General features: G+C 43.5%; 1 protein-coding gene across 1 annotated transcript; it reads left to right on the top strand.

Moving 5' to 3' along the window:
- Positions 1–2,480: 2,480 nt before the first annotated feature.
- LOC108203246 (uncharacterized) lies at positions 2,481–3,638 on the top strand. The gene has a single exon (XM_017372018.1). It carries the CDS (start codon positions 2,481–2,483, stop codon positions 3,636–3,638), a length of 1,158 nt encoding a protein of 385 aa, XP_017227507.1.
- The last annotated feature ends 10,181 nt before the right edge of the window (positions 3,639–13,819 follow it).

Below are 13,819 nucleotides of genomic sequence, written 5' to 3'. Positions count from 1 at the left end.
TTGACTTGATCAATTAATTCGTTGATCGAATCCAATGAATAATTTCGTATGTCCTGACGTCCTGTGCACTGGTCTGGTTCACGAACGACTCGAACTGAAATAATTCCTTGAATCCTTTTTCTTGATAAAATACTTGAGCAGTCATTCCGGGTTTGATGTTGCTTCGATAAATTTAATTATAAATAATCAAAATGGATATACCGGAATCTTCTGGTCTTTGATACTTGATCGTCAGGCAATCTTTGATAGCAGAAACTGATTGAGCTTTATTCATCACTGAGGTTTGAACATATTAATGAACTTCTTCCAGTGGACGGATGTTCGTCTCAGATATCTTGATTGTCTTTGTCTGTTCGTATCTCCAACCTGTAGATTCTTGTATTATACTTACATATTGTTTCATGTCCTTTTGTTGTGTGGAGTTATCGTAATTACATTACAGGTTACATTATGCTTTACACGGAAGCATTTTGAAAATTTATCCATGATGACAGACTCACAGATGAGAAGGGTCCTTCATCTTCCCCTCCTTCAGCATCCTCAAAGTCTTCATCTTCCTCACCAGAGGAGAAGTCCTCATCAGCATTTGCAGGAAGATTTGTAATAGCATCTTTGGCTCTCAAAATTGACTCTGTGGAAGTTTCATTTTCCTCATGCGGGAAGTTTTTTCATGAATACGGAGTCACACATTTCGGAATTCCCCGGTTGCTTATCACTGATAAGCCGTCAGTTCATCGACCAATCGCACTCTACTCCGCCGCCTTCAGAAGAACTTGGAAGACCATAAAACGTTATGGGCAAAAGAACTTCCCAATGTGTTATGGCCTTACCGAACAGACACCCGAAAACCTACAGGGGAATCGTCCTTCCGCCTAGCCTTCGGCACAGAAGCACTTACTCCTGTAGAGATCGGAGAGCCTTCACAACGAGTCCAAGCCTAAGACCCCAACGATAACAACCAGGGATTGATGGCTCATAAAGATCTCCTCCCCGAGCTACGAGAGACTGTAGTTATTTCGATGGCCAATTATAAGAAAAAAACTGCCCAATACTTCTGCAAGATCCGTCCCCACGAGTTTTTGCTGGGAGATAAAGTCCTTAGAGCCACCAGAGCTTCATATCCCACACCTCTAAATCAAACCTTTTCTTACCATAATGGTTCAGTTCCACGTCCGCAAGCTAGACCCGAACTGGGAAGGACCCTACGTAGTCCAGCAAATCAAAGGCCCCGGAACCTACACCCTCGCTCACTTGGACGGTGGCCTCATCCCGAACACCTGGCACGTCTCCCATCATCGGCACTTCTATCAATAAGCCTGCCTCGCACTCTTGCGTCTACAGTTGGGTGGTTAGCTGTATGTACAAGAATAATACTTGTAGCCCTCACCTAATCTACCGCCCTGTTTGTCGAGATCCGAGTAAAATAAAAATTCATATACGCAAGGCCGGCATATGAAGCCCTGCAATAGCTACGGTCCTACAGCGAAGAGCTAGTTTACGCGCAAATCTTATTCGCCACAAGGCCAGCATACGTAGCCCTGCAATAGCTACGGCCCTACAGCGAAGAGCCATCTTATACACAAGGCTCATTCGCCAAAAGACCACCCTCGAGCAACCTTAAGATTGCTCCATTCACACCAGCAGGGCAACCATATCGGTCGACTTTACAAAAAGGGCCAACCATAAAATAACCGATACAAGTCTATTTTAAAACTAACAAGATTTTACGAAATGAAATCTCGAATTTATGAAGAAAATTCCAAGAGTTTTACAACGTTCTACTCCGTATTTGCCTAAACATACAAAGCCATTCACAGGCTACCATTGTCACCGATACCGTTATGCTTGTACGTAACGCAAAAAACATTACATGTCTTCATTGTCTAAAAAGTCGGAACTATTTTTAAATTTTTTACACATCTACAATCCTTTGCAATGCAATTTCCGTGCGAAACTTTCTAGCTAATATTTTTCAACAATAAACGACAAATCGAAAACATAAAATGTCAAATCTCGCAAAAACGCCCTTTAAAATCAAAGCTTTTGGCTCTCCCAAGCCAAGACTAACCATATGAAAACCAATACCCACAAACTACGAAACACAATAACAAGACAGTTAAACTTCATACAACCCCAATATCACCCATTACAATATCCATGATCACATTTTACTTAAAGAAGACAATTCAGTCGACATAAAAATCCATGAAAATTATAATAAAAGGAGAGATCACCTCTTAAAACGTTCTTAAACACTAATTAAACAAAAATATCTGCCAAAGCAAAAGCAAACAGACCCAACAAAACACAAGAAAGCCCCATAACTATTCTACGGGCCACCACCAAGTTGTCTCTCCTCCCTGGCTAGCTCCGCTACCTTGAAGATTTCTACATTATGAACGGCAAGATCTACCAAATTCCCTACACCAACAAAGGACAAACAGTCATTAAAACCTTCTTCGTGAAAGATCCCCGCCTTCATGTCTACTAACTCCTCAAACTCTTCAGATTTTTTAAATTTCTCCCCATTCCTAGATCACCTAGAAGCAGGACAAATTGAGCATGGGGTCAAAGTGACCAGACTAGAGTCTTTTGACGGCACTACAGATCCTGGAGACCATTTGAGCTATTATGAAAACCTCATGATATTCCATCGCCAGAACGACATTACTAAGGGTCGCTTATTTGTATCCACATTCCTGGCATACGCCCGAACTTGGTTCTCCACACTTCCCCCTAAGAGTATCGACTCTTGGAACGCGTTTAAAGAAATGTTCCTAGCAAAATTTCGTGTCAATACTGCACACGTTGTCCACACCATCTCCCTCAAAAATGTGAAGCAAAGCCCCGGAGAATCCCTACGGGAATACATACAAAAATTCAAGGCCGCCGCCCTTAAAGTGAAAGACTTACGGCCTTCGAATGCTGTAGACTCCTTCATCTTAAATATAAATTACAAGGAATGCAAAGACTGCTGCAAGGAGTTGTGCAACAAAGAACCACGGCACCTGTATGAAGCTTACAATATCGTGTCCACCTACATTGCTATAGAGGAAAGGATCCATGCCTACTATCCTACGTCTCGGGGAGAGAGCTCCTCCCACCAAGCCATGCAAGTTGATGGCATGAAAGACTTTTGTAAGCCTGTAGAGCCTCTTAGAGATCAAAGGGAGCCACTCCGACAGGTCTATGAATTACCCTGGTTCACTCCCTTAAATCAAACACCCTCTTTTATCCTCGACAAAATCTGTAATCTTGAAATTTTTCAAAGGCCAACTGAAATGGGGACCCCTGCTGATAGGCAAGACGGGTCACGCTTTTGCCAATACCATAACAGTGTGGGGCATAAAACTGATGAGTGCATCTCCTTGAAACATTTTATCGAGAGGATGATCAAACGAGGTCTCCTGAGAGAATTTCAGGGCCCACGGAAGAACATGGCCCTCACTCATGTCCAACAACCGAAAGATACGAGACCCAAACATGTTGTAGACATGGTTTTCGGAGGCCAAGTCCTGAGTTCCGAAATCATGCAAGTCCAGACGACATATGAAGCCTTACGACATCCATGCCCTTCCATTTCTTTCTCTGAAGCAGATTATCCAGAGGGGCCATGCCGAACAGCTAGATATCGGTGATTTAGATGTCAAGAAAGTGTTAATAGATAATGGCTCGTCAATGGATATTATATTCCACCACACACTCGACCGAATGATACTGAAAGAAAATGAAAAGGTGCGTCCTCCCGAACCCACTCAAGGGCCCCTCTTCGGCTTTGGGAATCATGCAGTGCCTGTCTAGGGGACTATAGATCTCCCCACCACCTTCAGATCTATCCCTCATGATGCACTTATTCGTTATTATGTTATCGATGTTGCTTCTCCATATAACATCATCATAGGTAGGCCTATGCTATTCTTCCTAGAGCTGTCATCTCCACACCCCATATGAAGGTAAGGTTTCCTACGGCACACGCTGTGGGAGAACTCAAATCCAATGTTAAAACTTCTCGGCTCTGTTATTCGGTTTCCCCTTACTTAGCCGACACCACTCCCAAAAGGAGGAAGCTCTACGGAGAACCCTCTCAGAATGCTCGAGAGATCTCCCCCTCTAGCTACCCTCATGTTCTCACCATTGAAGACCTCTCAATAGACATCTGCGAGGCCCCTAAGCCCCGGAAGGCCGTTAGACCTATCCCCGCTGACAATATGGAGCATATTACAGTACGCCCTAAAGACCTCTCTAAGACTTTTTCTCTTGGAGCTAAAACTGAGCCAACCCTTAAGGCCCAACTAGTGTCTCTCCTGTAAAGTTATGCTGATGTCTTCGCATTGGCCCTGGAAGACATGCCCGGCCTAAAACCTGAAGTGGCTGTTTACAACCTGCATCTAAACCCTTTGGTAAAGCATGTGAAGCAAAAAAGGCGCAACTTCGCACCTAAACGGCAACAAGCTATATATCAAGAGATCGATAAACTATTGAAAGTAAATTTCATTTACGAAATTCAGTTTCCCGAATGGGCCGCAAATGTGGTGCTTGTTAAGAAATCCACTGGAAAATGGAGAGTGTGCATTGACCACACCGATCTAAACTGATCCACTCCCAAGGATTACTACCCCCTTCCATCGATTGATCAGATCGTAGATGCTACCTCTGGTCACGTTATATTTAGCTTCTTGGATGCTTTCTCTGGCTATAACCAGATATCCTTAGCCCCTGAAGACCAACCAAAAGCCTCCTTCATAACACAGAGAGGTCTATACTTATCGTGTCTTGCCTATGGGTCTGATGAATGCCGGAGCTACCTACCAAAAAATCATGAACAAAATCTTTGAGAAATAGATTGGCAGAAACCTAGAAGTCTATGTTGATGACATGATCGTCAAATCAACCACGAAAGAAAACCACCTCAAAGATCTCGAGGAAACCCTACAAACCCTCCTGCAGTACCAACTCAAACTCAACCCACTCAAATGCTCATTTGTTGTGACTGAAGGAAAGTTTCTAGGCCACCTCATCATCGAAAGAGGCCTAGAGGCCAACCCCGACAAAATAGAAGCAATCTTGTAGATGGGATCCCCCTCCACCCCTAAACAAGTTCAATCTCTCAATGGCTGTCTTATATCCCTACACCGCTTCATATCTAAACTAGCAAAAAAGAGCCTACCATTTTTTGATACTCTAAGAGGAGTCAACAAATCCAAAGACATCTGTTGGACACCTGCTTGCGAAGATGCCTTTAATTCTTTAAAGGACTACTTAACTTCACCTCCAATCCTCTCCCGACCAGTCCCAGGAGAACACATGTACCTACACCTTGCTGTCACCGACATGGCAGTCAGCTCGTGTCTCCTTCGTGAAGATTGCGGGAGACAACTTATTGTCCACTATGTCAGTCATATACTCCGGAACGCCGAAACTCGGTACCCAATGATCGAGAAGGTTGCCTATGCCCACATTCTGGCATGCGGAAAGTTAAGAGCCTACTTCCAGGGCCATAACATAAAAGTCTATACCAACTACCCTCTCCGAAAGATACTCCGTAAACCTGACTTCTCCGGTAGGCTTGCTAATTGAGCGGTCGAGCTCAGCCAGTACAATATCCAATACCTACCCCTCAATTCTCTTCGAAGGCAGGCCCTCACCGACTTCCTCTTAGAAGACAATAGACAACCCCCTTCCGAGGCCAACATACCTCCAACACCTCCCCAACTTCCACCCATGTGGAGATTATACGTGGACGGCTCATCGACAACCGACTATAGTGGGGATGGAATCCTGCTCATGAGTCCAAAAGGCTTCGAGATCCAGCGATCCATTAAATTTGGATTCCCAACCATGAACAACTGCTCCGAGTACGAGGACCTTCTAGCCGGACTCCGTCTGGCCCACAGCCTTAGAGTTGACGGCATCCATGTGTACAGCAACTCCCAACTGGTAGTCAACCAAGTCCTAGGTAGCTTCAAGGCTAAATTCTCTTTGATGACCCGCTATCTGGATGAAATGCGGCGGAGACTTTTGCAATTCAAAATTGCCATAGTGGAAGGCATCCTCCGAGGAGAGAACACCATAGCCGGTAGCCAAGAAAGACTGGCAACAGGAGAATTTGCCAATCCCGAACCTCACACATATCTTTCTCATTTGGATACTCTTTCGGTCCAACCATATCCTGCATCCACTAAAGAAATGTTGTTGCTCTCCAACGGCCCAAATTGGTTGATCCCCCATCCTCTATACATACTCGAAGGTGTCCAACCTCAAGGCCCAAAAGTCGCCCGAACCCTTAGGGCCCAGGCTGCGCACTACATTGTCATTAACGGAGACCTTTACCGGAGATCCTATCTTGCTCCACTGCTCAAATGTCTAGATTGCCCCGAATCAGAATACTGCATGCTGGAAGTGCACGAAGGCATCTGCGGGTGTCATTTATCAGGGGAAGCCCTAGCCCATGGTACTACTGGCCCAATCTCAAAAAAGACTGCCACGACTATGTCCAGAATTATGCCAAATGCCAACAATTTTCTACCCTGCCTCGACAGCCTGCGACGCTCCCCCTGTCCATTTTGTTCCCTATTCCTTTTGACACATGGGCCATGGATATTATGGGACCCTTCCTCATAACCAGAGGAGGCCTGAAATTCCTCTTCGTCGCCGTGGACTACATGAAAAAATGGGTCGAAGCCAAGGCAGTGTCCCACGTTACGGCTATTACATGCAGGAAGTTTTTTCATGAATACGTAGTCACCCGTTTCTGAATTCCCCGGGTGCTTATCACTGACAATGGTCGTCAGTTCATCGACCATGTATTCGAGGAATACCTTTCCACTTACCTCATACAACACTGAAAATCCTCCGTAGCTTAGCCACAGTCAAATGGCCAGGTCAAAATCACCAATAACACTCTTCTCCGCCGCCTCCAGATGAACTTGGAAGACCATAAAACGCTCTGGGCAGAAGAACTTCCCAATGTGCTATGGGTTTATCGAACAGACACCCTAAAACCTACATAGGATTCGTCCTTCCGCCTAGCCTTCAGCACAGAAGCACTTACTCCAGTAGAGATTGAAGAGCCTTCACAACGAGTCCAAGCCTAAGACCCCAACAATAACAACTAGGGATTGATGGCCCATAAGAACTCCTCCCCAAGCTACGAGAGACTGCAGTAATCCAGATGGCCAATTATAATACTTCCGCAAGATCCGTCCCCGCGAGTTTCTGCTAGGAGATAAAGTCCTTAGAGCCACCAGAGCTTCATATCCCACACCTCTGAATCAAACCTTTTCTTACCATAATGGTTCAGTTCCACGTCCGAAAACTGGACCCGAACTGGGAAGGACCCTACGTAGTCCAACAAATCAAAGGCCCCGGAACCTACACCCTGGCTCACTTGGACGAAGGGCTCGTCCCGAACACCTGGCACGTCTCCCATCATCGACACTTCTATCAATAAGCCTGCCTCGCACTCTTCCATCTACAGTTAGGTCGTTAGCTGCATGTACAAGAATAATACATGTAGCCCTCACCTAATCTACCGCCCTGTTTGTCGAGATCCGAGTAAAATAAAAATTCGTATACGCAAGGCCAGAATATGTAGCCCTGCAATAGCTACGGCCCTACAGCGAAGAGCCAGCTTACGCGCAAGGCTCATTCGCCACAAGGCTAGCATATGTAGCCTTGCAATAGCTACGACCCTACAGCGAAGAGCCAGCTTGCGCGCAAGGCTCATTCGCCACAAGGCCAGCATACGTAGCCCTGCAATAGCTACGGTCCTACAGCGAATAACTAGTTTACGCGCAAGGCTTATTCGTCACAAGGCCAGCATACGTAGCCCTGCAATAGATACGGCTCTACAGCGAAGAGCCAACTTATACACAAAGCTCATTCGCCAAAAGACCACCCTAGAGCAACCTTAAGATTGCTCCATCTACACCATCAGGGCAACTCATACTGGTCGACTTCACAAAAAGGGTTACCCACAAAATAACCGATACAAGTCTATTTTAAAACTAACAAGATTTTATGAAATGAAATCTCGAATTTACGAAGAAAATTCCAAGAGTTTTACATCGTTCTACTCCGTATTTTCGTAAACATACAAAGCCATTCACAGGCTACCATCGTCACCGATACTGATATGCTTGTACGTAACACAAAAAACATTACACTTCTTCATTGTCTAAAAAGTTGGAACTATTTCAAAATTTGTTACACATCTACAATCCTTTGTAAAGCAATTACCGTGCGAAACTTTATAGCTAATATTTTTCAACAATAAACGACAAATCGACAACATAAAATATCAAATCTCCCCAAAACGACCTTTAAAATGAAAGCTTTTGGCTCTCACAAGCCAAGACTAACCATATGAAACCCAATACCCATAAACTACGAAACACAATAAGAAGACAGTTAAACTTCATACGACCCCAATCACTCATTACAATATCTATGATCGTATTTCACTTAAACAAGACAATTCAGTCAATATAAAAATCCATGAAAATTACAATAAAAGGAGAGATCACCTCTTAAAACGTTCTTAAACACTAATTAAACGAAAATATCTGCCAATGAAAAAGCAAACAGACCCAATAAAACACAAGAAAGCCTCATAACTATTCTACAGGCCACCACCAAGTTGTCCCTCCTCCCTGGGTAGCTCTGCTGCGTTGAAGTTTTCTACATTATGAACGGCAAGATCTACTATATTCCCTGCACCAACAAAGGACAAACAGTCATTAAAACCTTCTTTGTGAAAGATCCCCTCCTTCACGTCTACTAACTCGTCGAACTCTTCGGATTTTTTGAATTGCTTGACTGCATCTTTGTAAGTGATGACGGCATCCTTTTCCACCTTCTCCAAAGCCTCCTCCGCTTTCTCAGCCCTCCCCTTTTCCCTCCTCAGCTCTTCTTGTAACTTATCCACCTCCATCCGCAAAGAAGAAACCATTCCCCTCTCTTCTTCTATAACCTTTTCCACAGAACACACTTTGTCTTCCAACACCCCTACTTTATCTTTCACCGATTTGAGCTCCTTATCCTTAGCATCAAGAACCCCGTGGAGCACATCCGCCCGCTTCAACGCTTCAACCCTCTCTCTCTTCTTAGACTCCACCCTAGAAGCTTCAGCTGCTGCCCTTTTATGATTCTTCTCTATATGCTCTACCAGGTTCATTACATAGGTCCCCAGCTGTAAAACGAAAACACAGTTACTCCACACGCATTTTGACACGCATCAATATCAAACCCATAAATGATAATGTTAATACAAGAGAGACATAATACGCACCACCCCGAGAGCATCTTTAACACCTGCAATCACCTCCTCAGCTCCCTTGCAAACCAACTTTCTTTGTCTGGACCCAGCTCGAAGGCTCCCAAAGTTGCCACAGGGGCCGTAGGGCCGGGAGATTTACTTAACCATCCCGACCTAGCATGGAACCGAAAGAGCGTACATTTCCCAATAGTTTCTTCCCCTGCAGCTGATGGAAACAAAGTCTCTTTCGACACCGACCCATCCTCCTTCGCAAGACTGATCTCACCCATTCCCTTCTCCTTAAAAACCTCAGAGTCTTTGCGCCCTTCCAGAATAAGAGACTTACCCAACTGAAGCCCTCTACCACTCCCCTGCGCCACCTCGAATCTTGTCATTTTAGAAGAAGTCCGCTTATCCCCTACGATAGAGGCTAAGGATGAAGTCACCACCCCTTCAGAAATCGCTCCCTTCTGCCCCGCTTGAGTACCACAAAAACTTACCCCCTTGTCGCTCTCCCCCTTTAATGCCCGCCTTTGAGCCAAAAAGAGTATCCTTGACTTATTCATTCCAACTGGATATGGCTGGTCTTCCAACAACACTGCAAAAGAAAACGAAAAGCAAGTCAGAAACAAGTTGTATAAATCTTCCATTAACGCCTAAGAAAAATAAATCAACCAAACATGTAATCATAAAAAAATTTCGGTCACAACGGACAAATTAACAAACATTTTCACTCTCCAAACTTACGATTATGAGACACTAAAAAAGACACTGTCCGTTCAGATTCACCCTACTAACTGCTTGGCCTCAGACACCTCCAACCACTCTAACTTCTCAACTCTCCTGACACTGCCCATAATCACATCCAAATATGTGGCAAATAGCCCAAATCCCCGCCTCCGAACATGGCAAACTCCTCATGCCACCCTTTGTTAGTAGTAGCCACTTCCACCAAAGTACCCCTCAAATATTTACCCACCCAGTGCAGCTCTTGAAGAGGATAGTAGTCCCTCGACCCCTCCGAACGGTGTAAAGACCAAAAATAAGACAAAGCCGGTTCAAGTCCAAGTTTAGTACACATGGCTATGAACGCACAAATTTTTTGAATGGAATTAGGCCCTAATTGCCCGAAAGCCACCCTCATACTCACAAGAAGAGTGTGAAAGAACCTTTGCATTGGCAACTGTAGTCCAGCCTTAAAGTGCTCAGAGGGATACCTACCCACATATCTCGACCTATGTGGTATATCAATTCCCCCGCTTTGGGCATCCTCACTTCATAACCTAGAGGAATCTGAAAACCGGCCTTTATACACGAAAAATAAGTAGGATCAAAATTACAGGGCCTGTTAATATGCTCCAGCCTCCCCAAATCTTCAGTAAGAAGAACATCGAAAACTTCGCCACCCGACGAATTATAAGAACAAGCCGCCCCATACACCCTTAAATACTCCTCCCTCCGAGATGCCGCTGTTCGCAAAAATCTACACGCAAGCGCACGTGATCACAAGTAATATATTTGTTCGTTCCCACAGAGACTGGTGAATTAAGAATACGCACCTATGCAACAATGTATGAGTAATTTTCACTGCTAAGACAATTAACAAGAATGTGTTCTTTTATACTAATAACTAAATTTACTAATCAAAATCAGAATAGGAAAACACATGGGATTCTAACTTCATTATCGAATTCATCTAGAATTGAAATTACTGATTAACATGCGACTGTTGATCCTAATCAGACAACACGAAAGTAATACATGCCAACTCTCGTTGCACACATATCATACCAATCAAAATCCACGGTTAAGATAGAAATCTCATGGACACCAACAAAGCTCAGACCCTATATCTCTATAGCGGTAGTGTAAGCAGAGAGGTTTAATAGCAAGTCGTCTATCGTGATTACACAGGGTGATAAAAATAGTTCAAGTCTACCACAAATTATGTTTCATTCACATAATCCTATGTTTACATGGCATAGTTCTAAATTCAATCATCCACTCTCGCTTCAGAAAGAATTAACAAACAACTTAGAAGTTAGCTACGCTCCTAAGAAGAATAAGCACGGCGCATGCAAAGAAATCAACGTATGTCACATAATCAATCAATTAATATTCGTTACTAGACTACATCGATAAATCCATTAGAATCCCATGAAGGCGGTTAGTTCATAATCGAACTAATCGACATCATGGGTTTTAATGAAAACATGATAAATAAAATACAAGAATTAAGCGGAATAAAAGTGCTTGAATTAATAATAAAGAACACAACGTTACAGAATTGATGTTCACGATCTCGCTCGAAACTGTCACTTCCTCGCGAAGAACGATCCACTACAAAACTGATAATGTGCTTGATTACAAAAAACTAAAACTATGATATTGTTCTTTTTTTTTCTAAAACTACTTCGAGGCTAGGGTTTTACACATGAGAAAATAAAATACATTGACCAAGTCAACCGGGCCTCGACCGCTGCTCAATTCCCTCAGAAAAGCTTCAAAAATCGGCCCGGAACAATTCGGCTGGGCGCGGCCGCGCTAATCAGGCGCAGGCGCGCTTCCTGACTTTGGACTAGCGCGGGCGCACTAGACACTAGCGCGGGCGCGCTAGTGTCTGCCACTGGCAGTCCGTTTCTTAGTTTTCAGCTCGTTCTCGCGTGCATGCCCTTCCTCGCTCTAGTACCACTTCCGTAGGTGATCACGGTTGCATTTAGCACATGCAACAAGCCCTTTAAACCCCTAGACAGCTCTAGTGGACGAGTGCGTTCTCGTGAGGGTTTGTAGAAGATGTACCCACAAAATCCCAAGTCGTGATGAATCCACAATTCTCTATTCTTGCAATTAATGCACCAAAAACAACCTAAAATGAGAGAAAATCACTTCATCACCTCAACTCGTGACCTGCACAGAAAAACACTAAAAACACATCAAAAGACACTAAACACTTAAGTACAACCAACCAATTTAAGTGGAAATGAAGGCCTATAAGTGTGTATAAATACCACTTATCACACCCCCAAGCTTAAACTGATGATTGTCCTCAAGCGTCAATGACACTATACAATAATACCACGCAATGCATGAATGCAACTACGTGATGAATGAGTGAACTATGAAGTAATTGCCTTGCCAATTATAATACCTCAGATTGTGCTAATGTTCTCGAATTTCACTTCTCTCGCTACTAAGTCAATTACTCTTCTATTTACAAGTGTGGAGTGCCAGTGTGTGCAAGCATGCTCTTTTATTGAGACAAGACAAAAACTACTACTCCCACAGAATCCCAATCAAGAATCGTAAAAGTTTAAAACTAACACCCCGTCACTCAAATCCAACTAAAAGCCAAGGTCCCAAAGAATGTCCACACCCTTCTATTTTATTCACTATATTTTTTTTTTCTTTTTATTGGTGATTAATTGCTCGGTCTAAGGTCAGAGCGCTTCGCAGTGTAAATGCGTTACGAACACCACAAGACTTCACACACCAATTATTCACTCTATTCTAGTGGTTTATTTAACCGTGCAATGGTTGAGATCCCTAAAGATTTATGCACTAGTACCCATGTAGCGAGCGTTGGGTCAACAATCCCAAACCACGAAGGGCTTTAGGTTGTTAGGCACAAAGTCCCCTCAGACTTAATTACTCGAGTACTAATGAGCTCAACCTAGTTAATTCTACCACTTATTTTTTTGTGAATTTATTTACTACTTTTTTTTTTCCTTCCTCCAAGCCAAGAGATTCGACAGGTGGTTCAAAATTCCTTCGCCAAGGTGATGAGTTAAGATGATGGAGTTCTTCCAATTCTTCTTCACTGTCCAATTCCTCATCATTTGTAAGGATTTCTTCCAATACATCATTCTGTAAAACCCGCTGGCTATTAGCTTCTGCCGTAGTATCAAGTACATCCATACTGAAACAAGATTCCTCATCAGTTGGTAATTTCATTGCATTGAATACGTTGAACGTGACCGTCTGATCTTGTATTCTCATTGTAAGTTCCCCTTTTTGGACATCGATCAAAGTTTGCCCGGTGGCTAAAAAGGGTCTACCCAAGATGATAGGAATTCTTTTGTCTTCTTCAAAATCAAGAATCACGAAGTCGGCTGGAAATATTAATTTATCAACCTTGACCAGCACATCTTCAATTATACCCCTCGGATATGTGATCGAACGATCAGCCAGCTGTAAAGACATGTTTGTCGGCTTGAGCTCTGGCAGGCCAAGTTGTGTGAAGATAGATAGAGGCATCAGATTGATGCTAGCTCCCAAGTCGCACAGACACTTATCAAAAGAGAACTTTCCAATAGTGCAAGGGATAGTAAAGTTTCCCGGGTCTTTCAGCTTAGGTGGTAATTTTTGTTGAAGCACAGCACTACATTCCTCCGTTAAAGCTACTGTCTCTAACTCCTCGAGCTTTAGCTTTTTTGAAAGAATACCCTTCATGAACTTGGCATAGCTAGGCATTTGCTCGAGTGCTTCTGTAAACGGAATGTTGATGTGAAGCTTTTTGAAAACTTCAAGGAATTTACCAAATTGCTTATCCAGCTGCTGTTTTTT

The sequence above is a fragment of the Daucus carota genome, chromosome 2 (genome assembly GCF_001625215.2).
Source record: "Daucus carota subsp. sativus chromosome 2, DH1 v3.0, whole genome shotgun sequence".
Taxonomy (NCBI): Eukaryota; Viridiplantae; Streptophyta; class Magnoliopsida; order Apiales; family Apiaceae; genus Daucus; species Daucus carota.
This window is presented reverse-complemented; position numbering and strand designations above follow the sequence as displayed.

What these genes read in the sequence shown, in the direction of transcription:
- LOC108203246 (XM_017372018.1), top strand. Translation starts at nt 2,481, where the DNA reads ATGTCTACTAACTCCTCAAACTCTTCAGATTTTTTAAATTTCTCCCCA.